The 24805-nt window shown below is 45.3% G+C and overlaps 1 protein-coding gene across 2 annotated transcripts in view; it reads left to right on the top strand.

Annotated features, from left to right (window-relative positions):
* The window catches only part of PI4KA (phosphatidylinositol 4-kinase alpha), a 100839-nt gene that overhangs the window by 7544 nt on the left and 68490 nt on the right, over positions 1-24805 (top strand). The window contains exons 5-19 of one of the 2 annotated variants that reach the window (XM_070951534.1): positions 762-834; positions 2726-2985; positions 4104-4170; positions 5647-5798; positions 6649-6714; positions 9986-10082; positions 12003-12194; positions 13030-13130; positions 15011-15140; positions 16019-16148; positions 16612-16707; positions 18299-18482; positions 19428-19531; positions 20516-20684; positions 22317-22367. In XM_070951534.1, coding sequence (XP_070807635.1) covers positions 762-834; positions 2726-2985; positions 4104-4170; positions 5647-5798; positions 6649-6714; positions 9986-10082; positions 12003-12194; positions 13030-13130; positions 15011-15140; positions 16019-16148; positions 16612-16707; positions 18299-18482; positions 19428-19531; positions 20516-20684; positions 22317-22367 — 1872 coding nt within the window. The remainder of the gene's footprint in view (positions 1-761; positions 835-2725; positions 2986-4103; positions 4171-5646; positions 5799-6648; positions 6715-9985; positions 10083-12002; positions 12195-13029; positions 13131-15010; positions 15141-16018; positions 16149-16611; positions 16708-18298; positions 18483-19427; positions 19532-20515; positions 20685-22316; positions 22368-24805) is intronic. The other variant, XM_070951535.1, reaches the window with a different exon arrangement.

Raw genomic sequence — 24805 nt, 5'->3', positions numbered from 1 at the left:
AGAAGATAAAGGTTTGTGACACAAAGGGGTACTTATGACATGTCCTTGAAGTTCCAGCAGCCCCCACAGTCATGTGACTCTGATTCATCACTCAGTAAGTGACCCGCTTTTCTGACGGTCACAACATCCTGGGGTTTGCAATCTTTCCTGCAGGCTTCCCATATGCAAAGTTAATGGGAAAGCCAGGAGGAAGTCAGAAGCCACAGTCACGTGAGGTCTTTTGTTTAATGACCAACGGTGATTTGGTTAACGATGGCAACCCAAGGACTGCCAGAACTGCCATCATAACTGGTACAGTCACACAAAGTTGCACTTTACACCTGCATTGCTTAGCGACAGAAATTCTGGTCACAATTTATCGCCATTAAGTGAGAACAGCATCTCTGTCCTTGTTGCATTAGCCAAGCGGAGGCCATTCATTCAAAACGAGATAAGGACCTCAATTATTACTGGTGAGTAAACTTCACCAGTTAACTTCCGACTTCAAACCGCTGAACTCTCTTTTTGAAAAACATGTTTTCAACTATTAGCAATCAGGTGCTTAGAAACATAGAAGGAAATATTTTAATTATAGCTCTGGCTTTATCTTTGTTTCAACCTTCTGACATTTAACGTTATTACTTCATTCTGTAACTTAACATTACCGTTCGTGTTTTGTTATTTTAGGCTATCCTCGATTGTTAACAACATTCAACGTGTTTACGTAATGTTAATTCTGCCCCTAGATTTTTATTTCTAATTGCCGGCCTTTATTGTTACAGGTTTTGGAGCCAATTTTACAAGTGATGCAAGTTCTCTTGGGGATGTGTCAATCTCCGCAGATCCAGGATAAAGGTAAGCAAGATACGTTTCCGATGTGATAATTGCTCCTTGTAACAGCAAATATTAAATTTTTCTCCCGCTGTTTTTATCTGCAAATGACTAGTACAGTTAGTCCTCAACTTACAGCCACAATGTACACTGAGAGCATATGCACCAAGGCAAATTCCTTGTGTGTCCAATCACACTTGGCCAATAAAAAATTCTATTCTATTCTATTCTATTCTATTCTATTCTATTCTATTCCATTCCATTCCATTCCATTCCATTCCATTCCATTCCAAATTCATATTCATATTCATATTCATATTCATATTCATATTCATATTCTATTCTATTCTATTCTATTCTATTCCATTCCATTCCATTCCATTCCATTCCATTCCATTCCATTCCAAATTCATATTCATATTCATATTCTATTCTATTCTATTCTATTCTATTCTATTCTATTCTATTCTATTCTATTCCTATTCCTATTCCTATTCCTATTATTGTATTTTATTTTGTTATTCTATTTCTATTTTATTCTATTTCTATTCCTACTATTGTATTCTATTCTGTTACTCTCTTATTCTAACTCCTATTCTATTCTATTCTATTCTACTCTACTCTACTCTACTCTACTCTACTCTACTCTACTCTACTCTACTCTACTCTACTCCGGTGTGCCCAGAAGGCCTGAAAATCAGTTGGCCTGCGCTCTCAAGTGCGCTGCAGCTGAGCTAGGCCAATGCCCGCGTGCCCATCAATATGGTTCCACGTGCCACCTGTGGCACGCGTGCTATAGGTTCGCCATCACGGATATAGGGCCATGATGGTGAACCTATGGCACGTATGCCACAGGTGGCATGCAGAGCCATATCTTCTGGCACGTGAGCCGTTGCCCTAGGTCAGCTCCAGTGCGCATGCATGCACCAGCCACCTGATTTTGGCTGGCCCCGCCCATGCCTCCCCTCCCAGGAGTCTCCACGCGGCCCATTTTGGATGCCAGGTAAGTACAGGGTTCGTGCGGAGACTCTGAGAGGGCGTTTTCAGCCTCCGGGGGAGGCAGGAGAGGGCGTTTTCGCCCTCCCCAGCCTCCAGGAAAGCTTCTGGAACCTGGGCCCACCAGAAGTCGGGAAATGGGCCATTTCTGCCCTCCAGAGGGGTGGGTGAGGCGTTTTTTGCCCTCTGGAGGGTTCAGGTAGGCCCAAAACAGGGCATGGGGGCGTGAGGGGGCATGGAATTATGGGTGTGGGCATGCGCAAGTGCGAACCCCCCCCCCTCTGCACGACTCCCCACTTTTGTCACGCGATGGCAAAAAGGTTAGCCATCACTGGTATAGGGGGTTGGACTAGAAGACCTCCAAGGTCCCTTCCAACTCTGTTATTCTAAAGAAAACCAACGTAGCAACTGCCGGTTGGAAGAAACATTTTCTTGCAGGGGTCCACAGCCAGCCGGGCTGTGGACCGACACCGAGCTGGCAGCATGCCAGAAACCGGGCCGCGCAAACAAGCAAAGCCCCATCCACGGGGGAGGGAGAAAGCATACGAAACCACGCTCCTTTCGCTCCGTGAAAAAACCTCTCTCCACGAAACCGGTCCCTTGTGCCCCAAAGGTTGGGGGCAGCTGTTTTATCGGATGAGGCAGATAATAGCAATAGCCCTTAGACTTATATACCGCTTCACAGTGCTTTTACAGCCCTCTCTAAGCGGTTTACAGAGTCAGCCTCTTGCCCCCCAACAATCTGGGTCCTCATTTGACCCAACTTGGAAGGACGGAAGGTTGAGTCGACCTTGAGCCTGGTGAGAATCGAACTGCCAAATTGCAGGCAGCCGGCAGGCAGCAGAAGCAGCCTGCAGTACTGCACACTAACCACTGTGCCACCTCGGCTCTTTAAACCCCCTACTTCTTGCTTTTCCAGAATATTTGTGCAAATACGCCCTGCCTTGCCTGATTGGAATATCCCGAGCGTTTGGTCGCTACAGCCACTCAGAAGAGGCTCTGCTGTCCAAGCTTTTCCCCAAAGTGAGCCCCCATTCCCACCGGGCCTCCAGCGAACTGGATGGGATACGGAGGCGTTCCTTCAATGACTTCCGCTCCATCCTTCCCAACTCCCTGCTGACCGTCTGCCAAGAAGGATCTTTGAAGAGGAAAACGAGCAGCATTTCCAGCATCACACAGGTGGCGTTGCTTTTAGAATAGAAAACCTTACCTGTATCCCAGGCTCCCTTTGACACCGACCAGATGTTGTGCCTAGAATTGCATTTCCAATCTAGCTGGAAAAACTAAGCACGTGGGCGAGGGTATTTAATCTTGAAAATTTGCACAGTAAAAATAGTGGTCCAGATGATGACGAGAAGTAACTCTGCCTGGAGCAATTAAGGGGTTAACACACCAGGCTAGAAACCAGGAGACTGTGAGTTCTGGTCCTGCCTTAGGCACAAAAGCCGGCTAGGTGACTTGGCCAATCACCAGGAGATGGTGAGTTCTAGTCCTGCTTTAGATACAAAAGCCAGTTGGGTGATTTTTTATTTTATTTTATTTTATTTTATTAAATTTCTATACTGCCCTTCTCCCGAAGGACTCAGGGCGGTGAACAGCCACGAGATAAGACACATAAATACAAAAAATTTAAAATGAATTAAAGACGAATTAAATAATTTGGCTGAATTTAAAATACCCCATAATTTAAAACAAATTAAAATTTACATTTAAAAAATTTAAAAAATTTTAAATTTTAAAAAATTGGCCCAAAAAAATTTTGGGCCAATCACCAGGAGATGGTGAATTCTAGTTCCGCCTATGGCATGAAAGCTGGCTGAGTGATTTTGAGCCAATCACCAGGAGATGGTGAGTTCTTCCTTCAGCATGAAAGCTGGCTGGGTGATTTTGAGCCAATCACCAGGAGATGGTGAATTCTAGTCCCACTTTAGGCATGAAAACCGGCTGGGTGACTTTGGGCCAATCACCAGGAGATGGTGAATTCTAGTCCCTTCTTAGCCACAAAAGCTATGTTCCTTAAACTCTTACCTAGCACCAATTTAGTGCTGGCCTTTAGTTGACTAGATTCTTATGTTACTGTAGAGGCATGAGCAATAAATCAGCTGAACTGGGACTTAATGTGAGGTCTCAGTTCTTCAAGCCTGACCTATGCTTGGATTTCGAAAGACCATCAACCAAGGGGAAATTAGGGGGCGATGGCCCTTCTTCAAAATATTTTAGTGTCCCACCTAATTGGTAGGACAGAGCGAAGGCCAGCCCCACTGGATGCTATTATCATGCCTGTCTCTGCATTTCAGGTCAGCCCTGATCGTGGGATCCCCCTGCCCGGTTCTCCAGGAGGAACGGCTATGCAGTATTTTGAAGGTATTTCTTTCTCCTTTTTGCAAAATAAAAATCTTAATGAATGTAGAATATAATATATATAAAATTTAGACCCTGTGGGTCCTTTGCCAACTTGGCTCCATCTCTGGTCACTGAATATTCTTGTTCTGTGCCGACTGAACAGCAGCCACTAATGTGAGGAGTCCTTGGTGCTCTCTGAGCTTGGTTTTCTTGCAGACGTTTCATGACCCAACTAGGTAACATCATCAGTGCTAAAGGGAGTGGGGTATGCGGAGAGGAGGAGAAGGGGAGGACTGAGAAAGAGGAGGAGGGACTGTGGGGTCCTTGGTGCCCTCTGAGATTGGTGGTTTCTTTTAGACGTTTCTTTACTAGACTGGGTAACATCATCAGTGTTAGAAGGGAGTTGGGTGTACGGATAGCAGGAGCAGGAGAATTGTGTTATGAAGAATTTGTTTTGAATTAGATTGGACTATGCTGAGGAGGAGTTAATTCTCAGCTGTTCTAATAAAGTCTCTTTTCGTACTGATTGCGTCTGATAATACCTACTTGGGCCTGGGTCACAACAGTTGGTGCAGGTGGCTTTCCAGGCCCAAAACGGGGTGCGGGGGGCCCTCACACGGTGCCCCTGCACCCCGTTTTGGCTTCCAGGTTGGTGGGGGTGGCAGAAATGGAATAGAAAGGTAGGGCGCGCTGGGGGGGGGGGGAATCTGCAGAAATTGGGAAAGGCATGGGCGGCAGAAATGGAGGAGAAAGTAGGGTGCTCTGGAAACTTGCGGAGATCGGGGAAGGCCCCGCCCCTTGTGCATGCATGGCGGTGCACCTGGGCTGGGGCAACAGCTGGCGTGCTCGCAGACAGGGCTCTGTTTGCCACCTGTGGCACGTGTGCCACAGGTTTGCCATCACGGATATAGCCAATAAAACCGTTCTTGGAGGAATCTACCTGCCCGGGAGTTTTTGTTTGGACCCTGACACGTGGGCGACAAAAGAAGAAGAGCCTTGATAGTACAGTGGTCTACACACCCTGTTATTAACACAGCTGCCTGCAATTTACTGCTGGTTCGAATCTCTCCAAGACTCAAGGTTGACTCAGCCTTCCATCCTTTCTAAGGTAGGTTAAATGAGGACCCAGTTTGTGGGGGCAATAAGCTGACTTTGTATAAATATACAAAAGTATGAAGGCTATTGCTTAAGAAGCCTTGGTAGTACAGTGGTCTAAAGCACACTGTGATTAACATCTGCTGCTTGCAATTACTGCAAGTTCGAATCTCACCAGGCCCAAGGTTGACTCAGCCTTCCATCCTTTCTAAGGTAGGTGAAATGAGGACCCAGTTTGTGGGGGCAATAAGCTGACTTTGTATAAAATATACAAAAGTATGAAGGCTATTGCTTAACGCATTGTAAGCCGCCCTGAGTCTCCGGAGAAGGGCGGCATATAAATCAAAATTTAAAAAAAAAAAAAAAATTGGTTGCCATTTTTCTCTTCCCTTCTTTAATAAGCAGGTTCCTATCTGCCGGATGGGAGCGCTGTCGATCCCGAATATTATTTCTCCACCATCAGCTCCAGTTTCTCTGTTTCGCCCCTCTTCAATGGGATCAGTAACAAGGAGTTTAACATTCCGCTAGAAATGCTTCGCCAGTTGTTGAACATGGTAAGTGGGCTGCCCCTGGGAGAATAAGGTAGGATAAAAATCTATGGAGATTCTCAAGTCATCCAGGCCATGGTTGCCCCAAAGGTGCTTTGTTTTTCCAAGAGGCAACTGGACTTCCTTGTTTTTCTTTGAAGACGTTTCGCTTCTCATCCAAGAAGCTTCTTCAGCTCTGACAGAGGATGGTGGGGAATGGAAGGATTTATACTCCTGTTGTGGTCCGCCAGCAGCCTGTGGAGCTGGCAGCAGAGTCGGACAGTGAGGAGGCTGGGGAGGAACATGGGCCAGTCCTGGAGTCTGGGGAAGGCCCGGACGAGGGCTCTGCTTCAGAGGGAGAGATGGGGCCAGGGCCTTCTGGGAGTTATGCGTGGACTCCGGAGCCCTCAGAGTCGGACAGCAGAGAGGCAGAGGAACAGAGGGAGCCTGTTCCCAGTGCATTCATGCGCAGAGCTGCCAGAAGGCAAGAACAGTTAAAACAAAAGGGACAACTCAGGAGTAAGGCCTGGAGATGATTGGCCCCTCCCATAAGATATTAAAGAGAAGCAAAGGCACGTGGGGCCTTTGTAGGAAAGCAACGTTGTTAATTCTGTTCCCAGTCGGCATCTCTGTTTGATTCTGGACTCCGTGTGACTTTGCCAAGTAGGTCTTTGGCAGCGTGTCAAGGGAGATAAAGGTGGGTGATTATCCCGAAGGACTTTTCCCGCTTGCCTTCGTTTGAACAGTCGCTAAAGAAATAGTTACAAGTCAAGGACTGCCCGTAATGCGCTCACCTACACAATCCACGTTCTGCTCAAAAAATGTTTTGTAAACGTTTGGATTTTATATACGTGTGTCTTTCTTTTCATCCGTAAAGGTCAAGCAAATCGTTGGGGATTCGGTTCTCAAAAACCTGGATGCAGTGGCGACTGAAGTTATCGAGGTACGTTTATTTTTACAGCGAAAAAAATAGAAAATATTTCGTAGCTCGGGTTATAGATTTTGCCAGCGGTTTTTGCGCTCCAAGCTTGTTTCGTTTCTGAATGTTTCATTACCAGACTAGATAACGTCATCAGCAGGATTTTTTTTTTGTCCTGTTCCTCTTTAGCTTATATACCATGTTTCCCCCAAAATAAGACCGGGTCTTATTTTCTTTTGGGTCCCAAAATAAGAACTAGGGTAGTGTTGAGGCCCATCAGCGGCCTGTGCAGCTAGTAGCTGATTCAGACAGTGAGGAGGCTGGTGTGGTGCTGTGCCAGCAGCCTGGGCAGCTGGTACTCGAGTCAGACAACGAGGAGGCTGGAGAAGATGTGGTGCCAGAGGCGGTGATTCAGCCAGGGCCTTCAGAACCTCCAGAAGCTTCCATAAGTGAAGAGGACGAAGAGGAGGAGCCTCTTCTCGATGCACGGGCGTGCAGAGCTGCCAAAAGGCAGGAGTGGCTCCTCAGGAGGAGGTCTCCTCGAGAGTAAGGCTTGGGGCTAATTGGCCACTCCCTTAGCCTATTTAAGGAGGAACGCCAACTGAAACAATTTACAGGGAACAACTTCGTTCCCTCTCCTTCGCGCCTTGATCTTAGTTCTTTGCAAATTGCTTCTGGGCTTTCTGCCAACCATAGTAAGATTACGATTGTTTATTCTTTGGATTCTTGTTGGCTGTTAAGAAAGTTAATTAACAGCCTTTGTTTGAAAAACTGAATTTATTTTAGTAAACTTAAGGTTTGTACAGACTTTGTATGTGCTGCGTTCTTTGGGGTCCGTAGCTGGGGCAGAACACGCGTGCGATAGGTTCGCCGTCATGGCACTAGGGCTTATTTTGGGGGAGAAGACACCCCTGGTGTATGGGAGACCTACTTCTTCTGCTTGTTTGCTGTGAGGCGAGGGAGATGGAGCTGCCCCAAGCGTCCCTCACCTCAGGGCCCCCGCAGCCAGGCCACTCATACCCCGACACCTGCCTCACCTCGCGGCCACGGCACCGACAATCCCATACAGCGGGATCCCACTCAGCCTCCTGGTCCGTTGCGGCCGCGAGCTAGCAGATGTGAGCCAACCGGGCCCCGTGGGCTCCTGCTGCACATGGCTCCTTGTGCTGCCGCCACGTGGCAGGTGTCGGGGTGTGGATGGCCTGACTGCGGGGGCCCTCAGGTAAGCCAGTGTGGGGCGCGTGGAGCAGCTCCACCACCATCCTGTCTTGCCTCATGGCTGTGGCACCGTGAGAAACCAAACGGAATCGGGCGGGCGTCTGTGCAGGCACTTAAGCAGGGCTTATTTTATTTATTTATTTATTTGTTTATTTATTTATTTATTGAATTTCTATACCGCCCTTCTCCCGAAGGACTCAGGGCGGTGAACAGAATAAGATTTCATATACATATAATATTTTTTTTTTATAAACAGCAAATAATAAATTGAGTCAACTTGGTGTATCTGCTAAGACCTTGGCATAGAATTTAGATGTTTATGCTAGCCCTGCTTGTTGAAACAGAAAAGTCTTCAGGGCACGTTGGAAAGTGCGAAGATCTGGGATTATTCGTATTCCAGGGGGTATTTTGTTCCATAGAGTAGGTGCCCCCACAGAGAAGGCTCTCTCCCTTGGAACTACTAGACAACATTGTTTTAATGATGGTACTATGAGTAAGCCTACTCTGTGAGAGCGTATTGGTTGGTGGGAGGTTATCGGTTGCAGCAGGTGGTCTCGTAAGTACTCAGGTCCTAAGCCATGGAGCACTTTAAAGGTAAGAACCAACACCTTGAAGCGCACTCGGAAGGCCACCGGAAGCCAGTGCAGCTCACGTAGAAGAGGTGTTACTTGTGAGCGCCATGTTGCTCCCATAATTATAATCCCATAGCCAGGAGGACTTTTTATCAGGTTCGCCTGATTCGCCAGTTGCATCCCTTTCTGGATCGGGACTCGTTACACACCGTCACTCACGCCCTTGTCACCTCACGCCTGGATTATTGTAATGCTCTCTACATGGGGCTCCCTTGAGAAGCACCCGAAGGCTCCAACTGGTACAGAATGCGGCCGCGCGGGTGGTAATGGGAGCAATGTGGCGCTCTCATGTAACCCCCCTCCTGCGCGAGCTGCACTGGCTCCCAGTGGTCTTCCGGGTGCGCTTCAAGGTTTTGGTTACTATCTTTAGAGCGCTCCATGGCTCAGGACCAGGGTACTTAAGAGACTGCCTCCTGCCACCAATAGCCTCTCACCGACCAGTTCACTCCCATAGAGAGGGACTCCTCAGGGTGCCGTCGGCCAAACAATGTCGACTGACGGCCCCCAGGGGGAGAGCCTTTTCTGTGGGGGCACCTACCATCTGGAACGGGCTTCCCCCGGAGTTACGAAACATCCAAGACTTACGCATATTCCGCCGTGCCCTGAAAACATTTCTATTCCAACAAGCTGGTCTGGCCTAACTCTCCCTTTTTAATTGGCTTTTAAACTGGCTTTTAAATTGGGTTTTAAACCTCTTTAGATAAATTTGGATGTTTTTAATCTTTGAGCCTAAATTACTTAATCTGTTTCTTAATAGTTTTTAACTTCTATATGTATTTGTATTTATTATGGCTGTTCACCGCCCTGAGTCCTTCGGGAGTAGGGCGGTATACAAATGTGAAAAATAAATAAATAAATAAATAAATAAATAAATAAATAAATAAATAAACAAATAAATACTCACGCGGCCGCATTCTGGACCAGTTGGAGCTTCCGGGTGCACTTCAAGGGGAGCCCCATGTAGAGAGCATTGCAGTAGTCAAGTCGGGAAATGACGAGGGCTTGAGTGACTTTGTGTAATGAGTCCCGGTCTAGAAAGGGACGCAATTGGCGAATCAGGCGAATCTGATAGAAAGCTCCTCTGGCCACGGCTGTTTTTGAGAGTAGGGCTTATATTAGGCACATATAACAAACCCATCCTAGGGCTTATTTTCAGGATAGGTCTTATTTTCAGGGTATGTCTTGAATGGACACTTGGTAGTATGATTGGTTCTTCGTTTGGAGCTATATTTAAATTCTGAGCAGCCGATTGGTTCTCTCGTTGATTGGTTGTCCGAATGGTCTGGTTTCTTACACATTCATATGCTGGATCTAAGTCAACATGCTTGCTAATTGCTCCTTTGGGAGACTCATATCTTCCATTTTTTAAAGGAATTTCCAACCGTGCAAATCCGGTGCTTTAAAGTTTGCTCTTGAATTGACCCTTTCTGTTAAATGCCTTACAGGCCAATCCGCACGTCGAGCTCTTCTACAAAATGTTCAGCGACCCTCTGTACGTTGCTCAATTCAAAATGCTGAGAGACACCCTGTACCATATGAAAGGTAAGTCGCTTGCGGTAATAAGACGAAGCAACTTCCCTTGGATCATTGGCCTGTAAAAGGCGTTAATAAGCTTTTGACTTCCTGGTGATTTAAAAGAGAGGAGAGGAGAGGAGAGGAGAGGAGAGGAGAGGAGAGGAGAGGAGAGAAAGGAGAGGAGAGGAGAGGAGAGGAGAGGAGAGGAGAGGAGAGGAGAGGAGAGAGAAGAGAATTTAGAATTGAACAGAATTTTGAATAGAGTAGAGTAGAATAGAATAGAATAGAATAGAATAGAATAGAATAGAATAGAGAATAGAATAGAATATAATTTAGAATTGAACAGAATTTTGAATAGAATAGAATAGAATAGAATAGAATAGAATAGAATAGAATAGAATAGAATAGAATAGAATTTAGAATTGAACAGAATTTGGAATTGAACAGAATTTGGAATTTGGAATGGAATGGAATGGAATGGAATGGAATGGAATGGAATGGAATGGCAGAGATGGAAGGGACCTTGGAGGTCTTCTAGCCCAACCCCCTGCTCAGGCAGGAAACCCTACACCACTTCAGATAAATGGTTATCCAACATCTTAAAAGCTTCCAGTGTTGGAGCATTCACAACTTCTGGAGGCAAGTTGTTCCACTGGTTAATTGTTCTCACTGTCAGGAAATTTCTCCTTAGTTCTAGGTTGCTTCTCTCCTTGAGGAGTTTCCACCCATTGCTTCTTGTTCTGCCCTCAGGGGCTTTGGAGAAGAGCTTGACCCTCTCTTCTTTGGGGCAGCCCCTGAGATATCAGGACAAGCGATCATGTCTCCCCTAGTCCTTCTTTTCATCCAACTAGACATACCCAGTTCCAGCAACTGTTCTTTATATATTTTAGCCTCCAGTTCCCTAATCATCCTGCTTGCTCTTCTCTGCACTCTTTCTAGATGTTGAGTCTCAACATCTTTTTTACATCGTGGTGCAGAGGTGGTATTCAGCAGGTTCTGACCAGTTCTGGAGAACCGGTAGCAGAAATTTTGAGTAGTTTGGAGAACCAGTAAATACCACCTCTGACTGGCCCCGCACCCATCTATTCTCTGCCTCCCAAGTCCCAGCTGATCGGGAGGAAATGGGGATTTTGTAGTAACCTCCCTCTGGAGTGGGGAGGAAATGGAGATTTTACAGTATCCTTCCCCTGCCACGCCCACCAAGCCACACCATGCCACGCCCACCAGGCCACACCCACAGAACCAGTAGTAAAAAAAATTTTAATTCCACCGCTATCGTGGTGACCAAAATTGCATGGGTTGTCACGAACGTTAATCTCAAAATATCTAAGCCATTTTCCTACTGAATATTACCAGAGTTCCAGAGAATATTCCCCTGTTGCTCATCTGTAGAAAACTGTGAGTGGTTTCGTATGAAGAACGTTTGTCAAAAGGGATTAAAAATATTTCTGGTGTGAAGTTTCCGAAAGATGCCCTAATTAATTCATGAGCCACGAGCCAAACTTCCAAAGAAATACAGTCATTTATTAGGAGCATCATTTCGGCAATATCCGGATGCAGTTAGAACTAATCCCACATTGATTTACGTTCCCCTATGACCCTGTCTCTCCCCTCCTCCCTGGCCATGTCATAAATCACATTCTCCAATTAACCACTTTGGCTGGCTGTGAAACCCAAAACTCTCCTACTGATTGCGGTAGCAAAGCATCTGTGGAATGTAGTTTCAGTTAGGGAAATCAATCAGCTCTGTCAGTTCTCCCTCTCTCCTGCTCATGGCAACTTGAAAGCTTTGCAAGTTGACATCTGATTTTGAAAGAATGGCCGATTAGCTCAAGATCCAGTGTTTTAAATAACACGATGCCTTTTTTGCTACACCATCACAAAACATGGTTTTTGTCAGAATTCTACTTATTATTATTTTTTTCCTTTTTCTTTTCCATCTCTTAGATCTTCCCAACTCTTTTGTGAAAGAAATTCACGATTTCGTGCTGGAACAATTCAACACCAGCCAGCCGGAGCTTCAGAAACTCCTTCACGAAGTCGATAAATTGCACAACGAGCTGAATCCGCTGAAATTGCGTTGCCAGGCGAACGCCGCCTGCGTGGATCTCATGGTTTGGGCTGTGAAGGATGAGCAAGGTGAGCCTTATATGCAGGTAGTCCTCGACTGACGACCACAATTGAGCTCACGGGAGTTACGTTGCTGAGTGAGACATTGGTTAAGTGAGTTTTGCCCCATTTGACGACTTTCGGGCACCTGTACAGGTAGTCCTCAACTTACGACAGTTCATTTAGTGACCGAAGTTACAACGGCACTGAAAAAAAGTGACAAATGATCGTTTTTCACACTTAACGACCGTTGCAGCATTCCCCCCATGGTCCCCTGATCAAAAATTCGGATGCTTGGCAAACGACTCACATTTATGACGGTTGCAATGTCCCGGGAGTAATGCAATCCCCTTGTGCGACCTCCTGGCAAGCAAAATCAATGGGGAAGCCAGATTCGCTTAAAATCCTTGTTACTGATTTAAGAACTGCAGAGATTCACTTTGTTAAGTGACGAGAAAAGTCGTAAACATGGGGCAAAACTCGCCAAATTTCTCACTTAGCCACATAAATGTGGGGCTCAATTGTGGCCATACGTTGAGGACTACCTGTATGGGGTAGACACCATGGTTAACGACTGCCGAGTGCAACAATTGTGTGATAAATTTACAACTGACAGGCATTTTTGCTTGTGACGAGCAGAGTTAATCCTGTACAGTAGTACCTAAGTGCAAATAAACTTGTAAGGCCATGCATGCTTTTTCACTTAGTGGCTGTTCCTAATTGCGGTCACTGAAAGAGGACTACCTCTATTGCACTTAAAGGCATGCCCGAGCACACCTCTAGCTGTTTAGCCCTGAGTTGGCATCTCTTCCTGTAAGAAGTTTCCTCTTAACGAGAGTTCCTTTTCGTTCTCTTGCAAAACCAGGAGCAGAAAACCTCTGCATCAGATTGTCCGAAAAGTTGCAGTCCAAGACCTCCAGCAAAGTCATCATCGCTCACTTGCCTCTCCTGATCTGCTGCTTACAGGTGTGGTGGAGTGTCGTCTGGATTCCCAGGAGGGAGGGGCGGCTTCCCAGGGGAAGCAAAGAGGCAGCAGAGCTTGGAATCTTTGGCAGGGAGGAAGAAGGTCGAGTTTAACAGATTGTAACAGAGTTAGAAGGGACCTTGTAGGTCATCTAGTCTGACTCGCCCCCCCCTCACCCAAGCAGGAGACTCTACACCATTTCTGACAGATGGCAGTCCAGTCTCTTCTTGAAAGCCTCCAGTGATGAAGCTCCTACAACTTCTGAAGGCAACTTCTGTTCCATGGGTTGATTGCTCTCACAGTCAGAAAATTTCTCCTCATTTCTAGGTTGAATCTCTCCTTGATCAGTTTCCATCCATTATTCCTTGTCTGGCCTTCAGATGCTTTAGAAAATAGCTTGACCCCTTCCTCTCTGTAGGAGCCCCTCAAATATTGGAAGACTGCTCTCATGTCTCCCCTGGTCCTTCTCTTCACTAGACTAGCCATGCCCAGTTCCTGCAACCTATGTTTTAGCCTCCAGTCCCCTAATCATCTTGGTTGCTCTTTTCTGCATTCTTTCCAGAGTTTCAACATCGTTGAACAAATAACCACTGTGGTCAACAAATAACCACAGAAATTTGGGGCTCAGTTGAGGTTGTAAATTGAGGATTGTCTTTATATTCTTAAAGGTGCATCAGCATGCCTACCGTCCCTCTCTCACTGTCCCCATTTATTCGTATTTACTTCCTTTGTTCATGTTTATGTTTATACCTATACTTGTATCTTGTACGTGTTTGACAAAAAAATAAAATAATAAATAAATAAATATTTCCCCAGTTGGATTGAAACTTTAGAATCAGGGTTAATTATATATATATATATATATATCTCCACTAGTTCTAGGCTTTATCAGACAGCAAGTAAGCAGTTTGCTGCCTTTTGGGAGACTAATATAGAGCTATTTTGGACTAATTAGTCCTCATCAGTTAGCCACACCCTCATCACATGTTTCCTCCCCGTAGAGGTCAAGTATTTGTTTTCTTCTCTTATTGTAGGCCCTTTAGGTGTATTTCTCCTCAGCCGGGTGTTTTCCTACGTAAACCAAGATTTTCAAAATGCAGCTTACTTGCTGTCTGATAAAGCCTAGAACTAGTGGATGGGATTTCACTGAGCTATGGCTGCATTTTGAAAATCTTGGTTTACGTAGGAAAATACCCGGCTGAGGAGAAATACACATAAAGGGCCTACGAGCCAGCGCTGTCCGAAGACGTCTCCGTGGTCCTGTGGCTGGCATGACTCAATGCCAAAGGCGCACGAAACACTGTTCCTGTCAGGTTTCGATGTCATCTCAAATAAATTGCACTCCCAAACAATTAATCTTTGCTGAAGTATTCCATTTATTGAGTACGACAGACCTGGCCCCGACTTAGTCGTAGCCGATACTAACCCTCTGACCCCCAAACCCTTCCCTTTCCGTTCCCCAATTCTCATCTTCTCATTGGCCATCTTCCAAGTCAGTCTCCTCAGCTTCTGACTTCACCCCCTAGGAATGTTCCCCCCACCATCTCATCTCCTAGGGGATATTATCTACAAAGAAATAAGTAGGTGAAAAGTCAAGCCTCGTCTTTTTATGGCAGCATCAGAATGCTGACAGTTCCCTTCCCACCAAAGATAGTCCCTATTTTTCTACTTGCATTTTTTTTACGTGCTTTCGAACTGCTAGGTTGGCATAAGTGGGACAAGGAATGGGAGCTCCCCGCATTACGCAGCACTAGGGATTCAAACCACTGAACTGCTGACGATTGGAGAACAGACTTTAAGGATCAATTATAGCCAGGATTGTGTGGCCTTTCTTCTCCGTGTCATAAGTAACGTTCCGTATCTTTTCTTTTTTTTCCCACAGGGTCTCGGCCGCTTGTGCGAGAGGTTCCCCGTGGTGGTTCACTCGGTCAATCCGTCTTTGCGGGATTTCCTTGTGATCCCTTCTCCAGTCCTGGTGAAATTGTACAAATATCACAGCCAGTTCCAAACAGGTATTTTTTGGTTCACTCATTAGATCCCCTCTGAAACTCAGTATGCCCAGGGATCGCGGGATCATCTTTGGCAACCTTTGGCCAAGCAAAATCGATGGGGATTCACTTAACAACTGGGGCAAGGAAAGGTCGTAAAACGGGGCAAAAAGCACTTAGCAACCCTCCCCATTTCTTTTATTGAAAAAGTTTTACAAGTACAAATTTTCCCATTTCCCCCCCCCCGCTTTCCCTCCCTAACCCTCCCTAGCCCTCCCCTCCTCCCATGACTTCCCCAAGGTGAAATCCAAATCCACATCATATTATATCATACTTTACCGCCCTTCTAATCTCCCCCCTGTGTACTATACATTTCTACATAACATTGAACTATCCTACCCCCTATATACTATACATTTCTACACAACATTCAACTAAAAGCTATCTGATACTTCCTAGTTTGGTATTTATTCTGCACATAATCTATCCATTTCTTCCACTCCCATGCATAAGTCTCTTGAGTCCGGTCTTTTAAGTATGCTGATATCTTCGCCATCTCTGCAAAACTGGCCACCTTCAAAGTCCATTCTTCAACAGTAGGCAAAACATCCCTTTTCCAATATTGACCAATCAATAACCTAGCTGCTGTCACCATGTACAATATCAATTTTGTTTCACCCATTGAAAAACCCTTAACTATACCCAATAAAAACAATTGAGGAGAAAATTGGAGTTTTTTCTTCAAAACATTTTGCATAACCCACCAAATTTTTATCCAGAAAGCCTTCACTTTCTTGCAAGTCCACCATATGTGATAATATGTACCATCCAAACAATCACATCTCCAACATTTTGGAGGATACATGCATGACAATTTCTTAGGAAATTTCTATGCCTCTTAGGCACCAACGACATCAAGATCAGCATCACCAACGAGCACGCCGAGTCTACATTGAGCGTCATGTCAGGCAAGAAAAACGAATCCTCCATGTACGAACAGCTCCGGGACGTTGCAATCGATAACATCTGCAGGTAGGTTTTATCTCAGGTGTGCAAAGAGGTTGGTTCTCTCAGCAGGTGGAAAAGCCACCCTGGGTTCTTAGCGAAGAGCAGATTTTGGCAACGCCATTACGGTCGTAACTGGAGGACTATCCCAAAGGTTCTTTTTTTCAGGAGGCATCTGGACTTCCTTGTTTGTTTTTCTTTGAAGACGTTTCGCTCCTCATCCAAGAAGCTTCTCCAGCTCTTGACTGGATGGTGGGGAAGGGAAGGAAGCTTCTTGGATGAGAAGCGAAACGTCTTCAAAGAAAAACAAACAAGGAAGTCCAGATGCCTCCTGAAAAAAAGCACCTTGGAATGGAAGGACATTTTGATTCCTACCACGGAAGAATTAGCAATAGCACTTAGACTTATATAGCGCTTCACAGTGCTTTACAGCCCTCTAAGCGGTTTACACAGTCATCACATTGATCCCAACGATTTGGGTATCTTGCAGGTGTTTGAAAGCTGGTCTGACCATCGATCCCGTCATCGTTGAAGCCTTCTTAGCCAGTTTATCGAATCGTCTCTACATCTCCCAAGAAAGTGATAAGTAAGTGGCAATCTCGCAGAATGACAGCGTTGGAAGGAGCCTCGGAGGTCTTCTAGTCCAACCCCCCTCCCCCCGGCTCAAGCAGGAGATCTCTACTTCCTTCCTCAAGGCCTCGTTTGGGGGATTATTATCTCTTTTTTAAAAAAAAAAAAAATCCTTTGTATGCAGATCCTTTGACAATTTGGAATTTAGTGTTTTCCGCGAGAGATTTCTGCGACCTAAAATCTTTTTATTTATTTATTTATTGGTTCGATTTATATGCCGCCCTTCTCCGGAGACTCAGGGCGGCTTACAATGCGTTAAGCAATAGCCTTCATACTTTTGTATATACCTGCTTAGTAGGGCCTTCGGGGCCCCCTAAGCAGTGTTGTTTTTTTTTATACAAAGTCAGCTTATTGCCCCTACAATCCGGGTCCTCATTTTACCTACCTCGAAAAAGATGGAAGGCTGAGTCAACCTTGAGCCTGGTGAGATTCGAACTTGCAATTTTTGCAATTGTTCTTCCTGTCAAAAGATTGACATGTACGCATGAGCATCTTAGGATGTCAAAAACACATCAGTCTGGCAATAAAATGTTCCAATTTCTCTTCTCTGTTCTGCTCCGCAACAGTTGAGCAGATTCCAGAAATAAATCATCCAAAGTGGAAGCAGTTTGAGGTGTTCTAGGGATGTTCTGGACTTGAAACAAATCTGTTTTATCCACAGTACCAGGTCCAAAACATCTCAGGCTGCTTCTGTTTCCAGAAAGTCAAGTCTCCCCTGAGTTCTCACGGTCTGGGAGGACAGTCCGTGTGTTCCAGAAGAAAATTGGAAGTGAAGCTCTCTGGAATACTCCATTGCTAGGTGAACAAATTTTTCACAGATGTTTCGTTACCCAAGTAGGTAACATCATCGGTGTTGCACTGATGATGTTACCTAATTAGGGTAACAAAATATCTGTAAGAAAACAACCAAGCTGAGAGAACACCAAGGACCCCACAGTCCTCCTCCTCTCCGCATATATCACTCATATCTAGCACTGATGATGTTACCTAGTTGGGTAATAAAATGTCTGCAAGCAGATGATGAAACTCAGCACTGAGGACCCCATAGTTCTCCTCCTCCTCCTCCTCCTCCCCCCACCTCCAACAAACCCCACTCCCTTCTAGCACTGATGATGTTACCTAGTTGGGTAATAAAATGTCTGCAAGCAGATGATGAAACTCAGCACTGAGGACCACATAGATGTTCTCCTCCTCCTCCCCCCCCCCCCACCTCCAACAAACCCCACTCCCTTCTAGCACTGATGATGTTAGCTAGTGGGGTCATGAAACATCTGCAAGAAAACAACCAAGCTCAGAGAGCACCAGGGACTCCACAGTCGTCCTCCTCCTCCCCACCTCCAACAAACCCCACTCCCTTCTAGCACTGATGATGTTACCTAGTGGGGTCATGAAACGTCTGCAAGAAAACAACCAAGCTCAAGAGAGTATCAAGGACCTCTCATTTCAACCCTGAGCTACAAATATTCTCCTTTATTGGTAATTTTTTTTTCCACATTCATATGCATGCAGTTTTTTTTTTAAAATAGTGACTTGTTGTTTTCTTTAAGGGAAGCCCACCTCATTCCAGACCACACAATCCGTGCGCTGGGCCACATAGCAGTAGCTCTGAGGGACACCCCCAAAGTGATGGAACCCATTCTCCAGATCTTGCAGCAGAAGTTCTGCCAGCCACCGTCTCCTCTTGACGTGCTCATCATCGACCAGCTGGGCTGTTTAGTTATCACCGGAAATGTAAGGACGTGTCAACTGCCTGGGAATTGCCTCGTCCTCTTCTGCGTTCTCCTTCCCTCCTTCTCTGTGACTTTGCCGAAGTGGTATTTCGGTCCCACCCAAAGCTTTTGAACCAGTGGTGGGTTGCTCCCGGTTTGCACCGGTTCGCAAGAACTGGTAATAAAAATTTGTAGTAGTTCAGAGAACCGATAAGAACATTGGCTGGCCATGCCCCCGAACCGGTCCCCGCTCGCTTACCCCACCCACATCATCAGAGGCTTTTTTTTTTTTTAACTTTTAAAAGCATTTTTTTCTGCAACCTCTTCAGCCGAAGAGGTGGTAGAAAAAAAAAATGCCTTTAAAAGCCTCTGGCGATCCCAGCTGAGCTGCCTGATCGTCAGAGGCTTCTAAAAGCATTTTTTTCTGCAACCTTTTAAGATTGTAGAAAAAATGCCCAGTCACATTACCCCCACAAGCCACGCCCACAAAAATAAGCCACGCCCACAGAACCGGTAGTAAAAAAAATTAGAACCCACCCCTGCTTTGAACCCCATGTCCCAAATGGGGATTATTGCAAAATGCGCCAAGCTGGGTTCACCTGGAGCAGCCCGCAATGACTCTGTTAAGTCTCCCTTCTCAGGTGGACGTCTTGGGACCTAGAACTTCCTTCATTTCCTTGAAGCTTTGAGACATCTTTTAAGGAAGGGGTGGGCAACTGTGTCTCTTTTACAACCTGTGGACTTCAACTCCCAGAATTCCTGAGACAGCCTGTTTCAGGAATTCTGGGAGTTGAAGTCCACAGGTTGTAAAAGGGACACATTTGCCCACGCCTGTTTTAAGGGATCATGTTAGAGATTCATTTCCCATTAATGATGTCAGGAATGTTTTGATTTGTTTTGATTGTTTGTACCCAAGGTTTTTTTTGTTTCCCCCTGCTAATTTATTTTTTTATTTCCTTATTTCCAGCAATATATTTACCAGGAGGTGTGGAATTTGTTTCAGCAGATCAGCGTGAAAGCAAGCTCCATTGTATACTCGGCGACTAAAGACTATAAAGATCACGGATACAGGTAACTTAATTTTTTTGCCGCGCTATTGAAATATCTATTTTTAATTACTGGTTGATGTGAACGTTTGTAGATTTTTCCCCCTTTCATTTTTTTTTTAAATCTTGAAACTGATGCTTCACACAACAATAAAAATGGCTACCCAGATTTTTTAAAAAATCAGGATGTTAGATCTGGTGCCACCTGTATTTATTCTATTTTATTTATTTATGGGCGCGATGGCTTAGTGGTTAAAGACGCTGAGCTTGTCAGCTAGAAAGCTGACAGCCCTGGTTCGAGAACCGAGCAACATGTGATGGGATGAGCTCCCGGTCCTCGCCCCAGCTCCTGCCCACCTAGCAGTCCGAAAGCATGCAAATGCCAGTAGATCAATTGTTAGAAATTATGTTTATATAAAGCACCATACAGAGCAAACAAAAAGCACAGTCACCATGTGCTTTACTGCTCAACCATATAGCTGTAACAGCAAACAGGAAACTCTACTTAGAACAAAAGAGCATAGACTATGTACCATAGATCCAAACTTGTAAATACTGCCATCTACTGGCTGAATATTACTGTAGTTGTTGCATAAAAATACATTCCAACAATGAATTCCAACATCAATAGGTGCCACTTCAGTGGGAAGGTAACAGCATTCCGTGTACCTTTGGCATATAGGCATGCTGGCCACAGGACTGCGGAAAATGTCTTCAGAAAATGCTGATTCCCAAGGCTAAGAAACAGATAAGCACTGCCTCCTAGTTAGACACAACTGGACAAGGGAAACCTTTACCTGTATTTAGTTACTAAATTTCTATTCCTCCGTCTCACCTGGAGGAATTATCTAAGTCCTGTTTTTCAAGGCTTTTCAGAGGAGTTTCAAAATCCCTTTCATAATCTTACCCAGCTTTGAAGACGAGAAAAATTAGACAACATGTTTCATCAGAAAGCTGATGCTTCTGGTTTTCTTTTCTTTATTCCCCCGCTCTTCTGCCTTCTCATCAGACACTGTTCCTTAGCTGTTATTAATGCCCTGGCTAACATAGCTGCCAATATACAGGATGAACACCTTGTGGACGAGCTGCTGATGAATTTGTTGGAACTTTTTGTGCAGCTGGGGCTGGAAGGAAAAAGGGCCAGCGAGCGGGCAAGTGAGAAAGGGCCGGCGCTGAAGGTAGGCGAGGAAGCGACAACGTTTCTTACCAATCTTCAGAATGAAAGTCTTTTTCCTGCTTATTATAAATTATATTAATTATCAATTACTTTACAGCTGCCCATCTCTAGGCAGCACACAGAGTCAAGAAACAAAAAAACCCAAATATATAAAATAATTAAAAACAACTATTAAAATTTCAGTGGAAATAGTTAAAATGAAACAAACAGCCAGTTTGGTCTGGTAGTTAAGGTATTGTCTTGGAAACTAGGAAAGTGGAAATTCTAGTCCCACTTTAGGCATGAAAACCAATTGGGTGACTTTGGGCTAATCACTAGGAGACCGGGAATTCAAGTCCTACCTTAGCTATGAAAGCCGGCTGGGAGACTTTGGGCCAATCATAACTAGGAGATGGTGAATTCTAGTCCCACCTTAGAGATGAAAGTAGCTGGGTGACTTTGGGCCTATCACCAGGATACTGGGAGTTCAAGCCCTACCTTAGTTATGAAAGCCGGCTGGGAGACTTTGGGCCAATCATAACTAGGAGATGGTGAATTCTAGTCCCACCTTAGAGATGAAAGTGGGTGGGTGACTTTGGGCCTATCACCAGGGGACCGGGAGTTCAAGTCCTACCTTAGCTATGAAAGCCAGCTGGGAAACTTTGGGCCAATCACTAGGAGATGGTGAGTTCTAGTTCCACCTTAGGCATGAAAACCAATTGGGTAATTTTGAGCCAATCACCAGGAGAGTTGAGAATTTTAGTCCAGTCTTAGGCATGAAAGAATACATGATTTTGGGCTGCTAATATCTGTAGCTCAGGTGTATGATGAGGGTGGAAGTTCATTCTCCGAGCTTGTGGGTTGATTTCCAAACATTTCATTACCAGGCTAGGTAACATCTTCAGCGGAGTTTAGGGGATGTCAGTGTCGCTGTTCCTTTGTTTATGAGGAACATGGGAACACTAAACAATGACATCCCCTAAACTCCACTGAAGATGTTACCTAACCTGGTAATGAAACATTAACCTGGTAGCGAATGTTCGGAAACCAACCCACAAACTCGGAGAACGACCTCCAGCCTCAATCACTCTATCTCAGCCCAACTCACCTCACAGGGATGTTACTGCACCATCATCATCTTTTAGCGACCCCATAATCCCTTGTGGGGGTGGAGGCTGGGCAACTGAATGGAGCTGTGTGTTTACTGGCCGGATGCCTTTCTTGTCGCCAATGCAGAGTTATATTCAGCAGATCTATTCTCATGGTGCCCAGAGAGAGAGAGAGAAATACCTGCCTCTACCCAGGATCGAACTCACAGCATCCTGATTGTGAGGCGAGAGTTCCACCGCTAGGCCACCGCACCACTCGATTGTTATTGCACCATGTAGCCCTAAATTCCCCACTTTGGATTTGGAAGAAGGTGCACATAGCCCAGGGGTGGGCAACTGTGGCCCTTTTACAACCTGTGGACTTCAACTCCCAGCCAAGCTGGCTGTCTCAGGAATTCTGGGAGTTGAAGTCCACAGGTTGTAAAAGGGCCACAGTTGCCCACCCCTGACATAGCCCAGACTTGAGCTTAACAGCCAGGAGAATGCTTGTTTCCGTTCCCTCTTCCTGTTTCCTGTTCTCAGTTGGTCTCTGTTGTCTTTCACAGGCCTCCAGCAGCGCAGGCAACCTCGGAGTGCTGATCCCTGTTATTGCTGTGGTAAGTGTTCACTTCCTCTCCCGAGACAGTACATGGGTTTTAAGCCACACAAGAAGCATTGTAGGAAAAATCTGGAGAAACTTCTCCCAAGAGTTTTTCGACCGGGTGCTGTGCTAGAAGTTAGAACCGTGATGGCGAACCTATGGCACGCGTGCCGGAAGTGGCACGCAGAGCCATCTCTCCACTCATGCCAACCATCACCCGTTGCCCTTTCAGATTGCAGCCCGCACCTGCGTGCCAGTCAGTTAGTGTTCGCACATGCGGGAGTACTGGAAAACGGAAGAGCAGCACCCTGGTGCGTATGTGCGCCAGAAACCAGAAGACTAGATGACCGGCACGCATGCGCACGCTGGAAACCGGAAGCTCAGCTTCCTGGCGCGTGCATGCACGCCAGGGAACTGCTCTTCCGGTTTTTGGCACTCCCACGCGTGCGCACTAGGGAGCTGCTCTTCCGGTTTTTGGCACTCCCACGCATGCGCACTGGGAAACTGCTTTCCAGTTTCCGTTGCTCCCGTGCGTGCATGCTGGGGAACTGCTCTTCCGGTTTCTGGTGCTCCCCCCTGCACGCGCGGTCCCCCGTTTCAGCACTCGGCCAGCCCTGAGTTAGAAGGTCATTAACCGTCCGTTTGAAAATCTACGGAGATTCTCCGTCATCCAGGTCATGGCTGTCCCAAAAGTGCTTTTCAAAAGACAGCTAGACTTCCTTTGTATGTTTGTTTTTCCCCTTGAAAATGTTTCGCTTCTCACCCAAAGAACCTTCTTCGATTCTGAAGAAGCTTCTTGGATGAGAAGCGAAACGTCTTCAAAGAGTAACAAGGAAGACTAGTTGCCTCTTGAAAAAGCACCTTTGGGATGATTTTCAAGGAAAAAGAAAGTTTTGAACGGCGCCTTTGGCATCGTCTACTTGAAATTTCAGATTATTCTTGTCGGCCACTTCTCACCATTTGCTGGGGGCACAGGTTGGAGAAGGTAGCAATAATAGAATAAAATAGAATTTTTTTATTGGCCAAGTGTGATTGGACACACAAGGAATTTGCCTTGGTTCATATGCTCTCAATGTACATAAAAAGAAAAGTTACATTTGCTAAGAATCATAAGGTACAACACTTAATGATAGTCAGAATAGAATAGAATAGAATAGAATAGAATAGAATAGAATAGAATAGAATAGAATAGAATAGAATAGAATAGAATAGAATAGAACAGAACAGAACAGAACAGAACAGAACAGAACAGAACAGCAGAATTCTTTATTGGCCAAGTGTGATTGGATACACAAGGAATTTGTCTTGGTGCATACGCTCTCAGTGTACATAAAAGAAAAGATACGTTCATCAAGAATCATAAGCCTGGCATGGGTTAAGAAAATCACTTGTTTTCTGCCGAAGCTGAAAAAACAAATTATGAAAGTTTATTCAATGAGACCATTAGAATACAAGGTGCAGCATTTTTAGACATCTTGGTGGGCAATATGAAAAAAAAAAAAAATGAAGGAGTACTGTTTAAAGAAACTTTTCTGGATTATATGTTAACCGCTGCAGGTTTTATCAGAAGGGTACTCCGAGACCCTGGCGTGTAAACATACTTTTTTGTTTTTTAAGTCTGGGTTCTCAAAACAATATTTTCCGCTGCATGTTCATGAAGGGCAAAGGTCCTGGTTGTGCGAGTCAAAATTGGTTTTATCTTTCATTGCTGTTCTTTTTAAAAAAAAAAAAAAACCTGTATTTGAGAGGCTGCCACAAAGAGGAGGGGGTCAATTTATTTTCCAAAGCACCAGAGGGGAGGATAGGAAGCAATGGGTGGAAATTAATCCAGGAGAGAAGCAACCTGCAATTAAGGTGGAATTTCCTGACAGTGAGGACAATTAACCAGTGGAATAACTTGCCTCCAGAAATTGTGGGTGCTCCATCATGGGGTGGGGGGGGTGTTTCAAGAAGAGATTGGACAACCATTTCTCTACCGTGTTTCCCCGAAAATATTTGTTGTTGTTGTTGTTGAATCTTTTTGGCCTTATTGCTATGCACTCAAAAAGCCCGATTGGACTTATTATCAGGGGATGTCTTATTTTGGGGAAAACAGGGTAGTCATAATAACATTACTTTCTCAGAGAGCCAAGGACATCTTGCCCCAGGGTAAAATGAGACCGGGTCTCCTTCTTGAGCAGGGGGCTGGACTAGAACAGGGGTAACCAACTTTTTTGGACCTGAAGGACCACTAAATTCATAATTTTCAATTCCGCGGACCACTAATATGAATTAGCGACGGGATGGGGTCCTTCAGGCACTTAGTTTGGCCGCCTGTTAGCAGACCCGGGCTCAATACTAGCTTTGCTGTCCATTGAAGCTAGGAATCTCAAATACGACCAAGAATGAACGTTTGTCTTGTAGCCAGCCCGGGTGCTAGTCACTTGGCCACTGACTTATATTTATGACGGTTGC

Source organism: Pituophis catenifer, unplaced genomic scaffold (assembly GCF_029215685.1).
Source record: "Pituophis catenifer annectens isolate HBS135680 unplaced genomic scaffold, rPitCat1.0.hap2 SCAF_10, whole genome shotgun sequence".
Taxonomy (NCBI): Eukaryota; Metazoa; Chordata; class Lepidosauria; order Squamata; family Colubridae; genus Pituophis; species Pituophis catenifer.
This window is presented reverse-complemented; position numbering and strand designations above follow the sequence as displayed.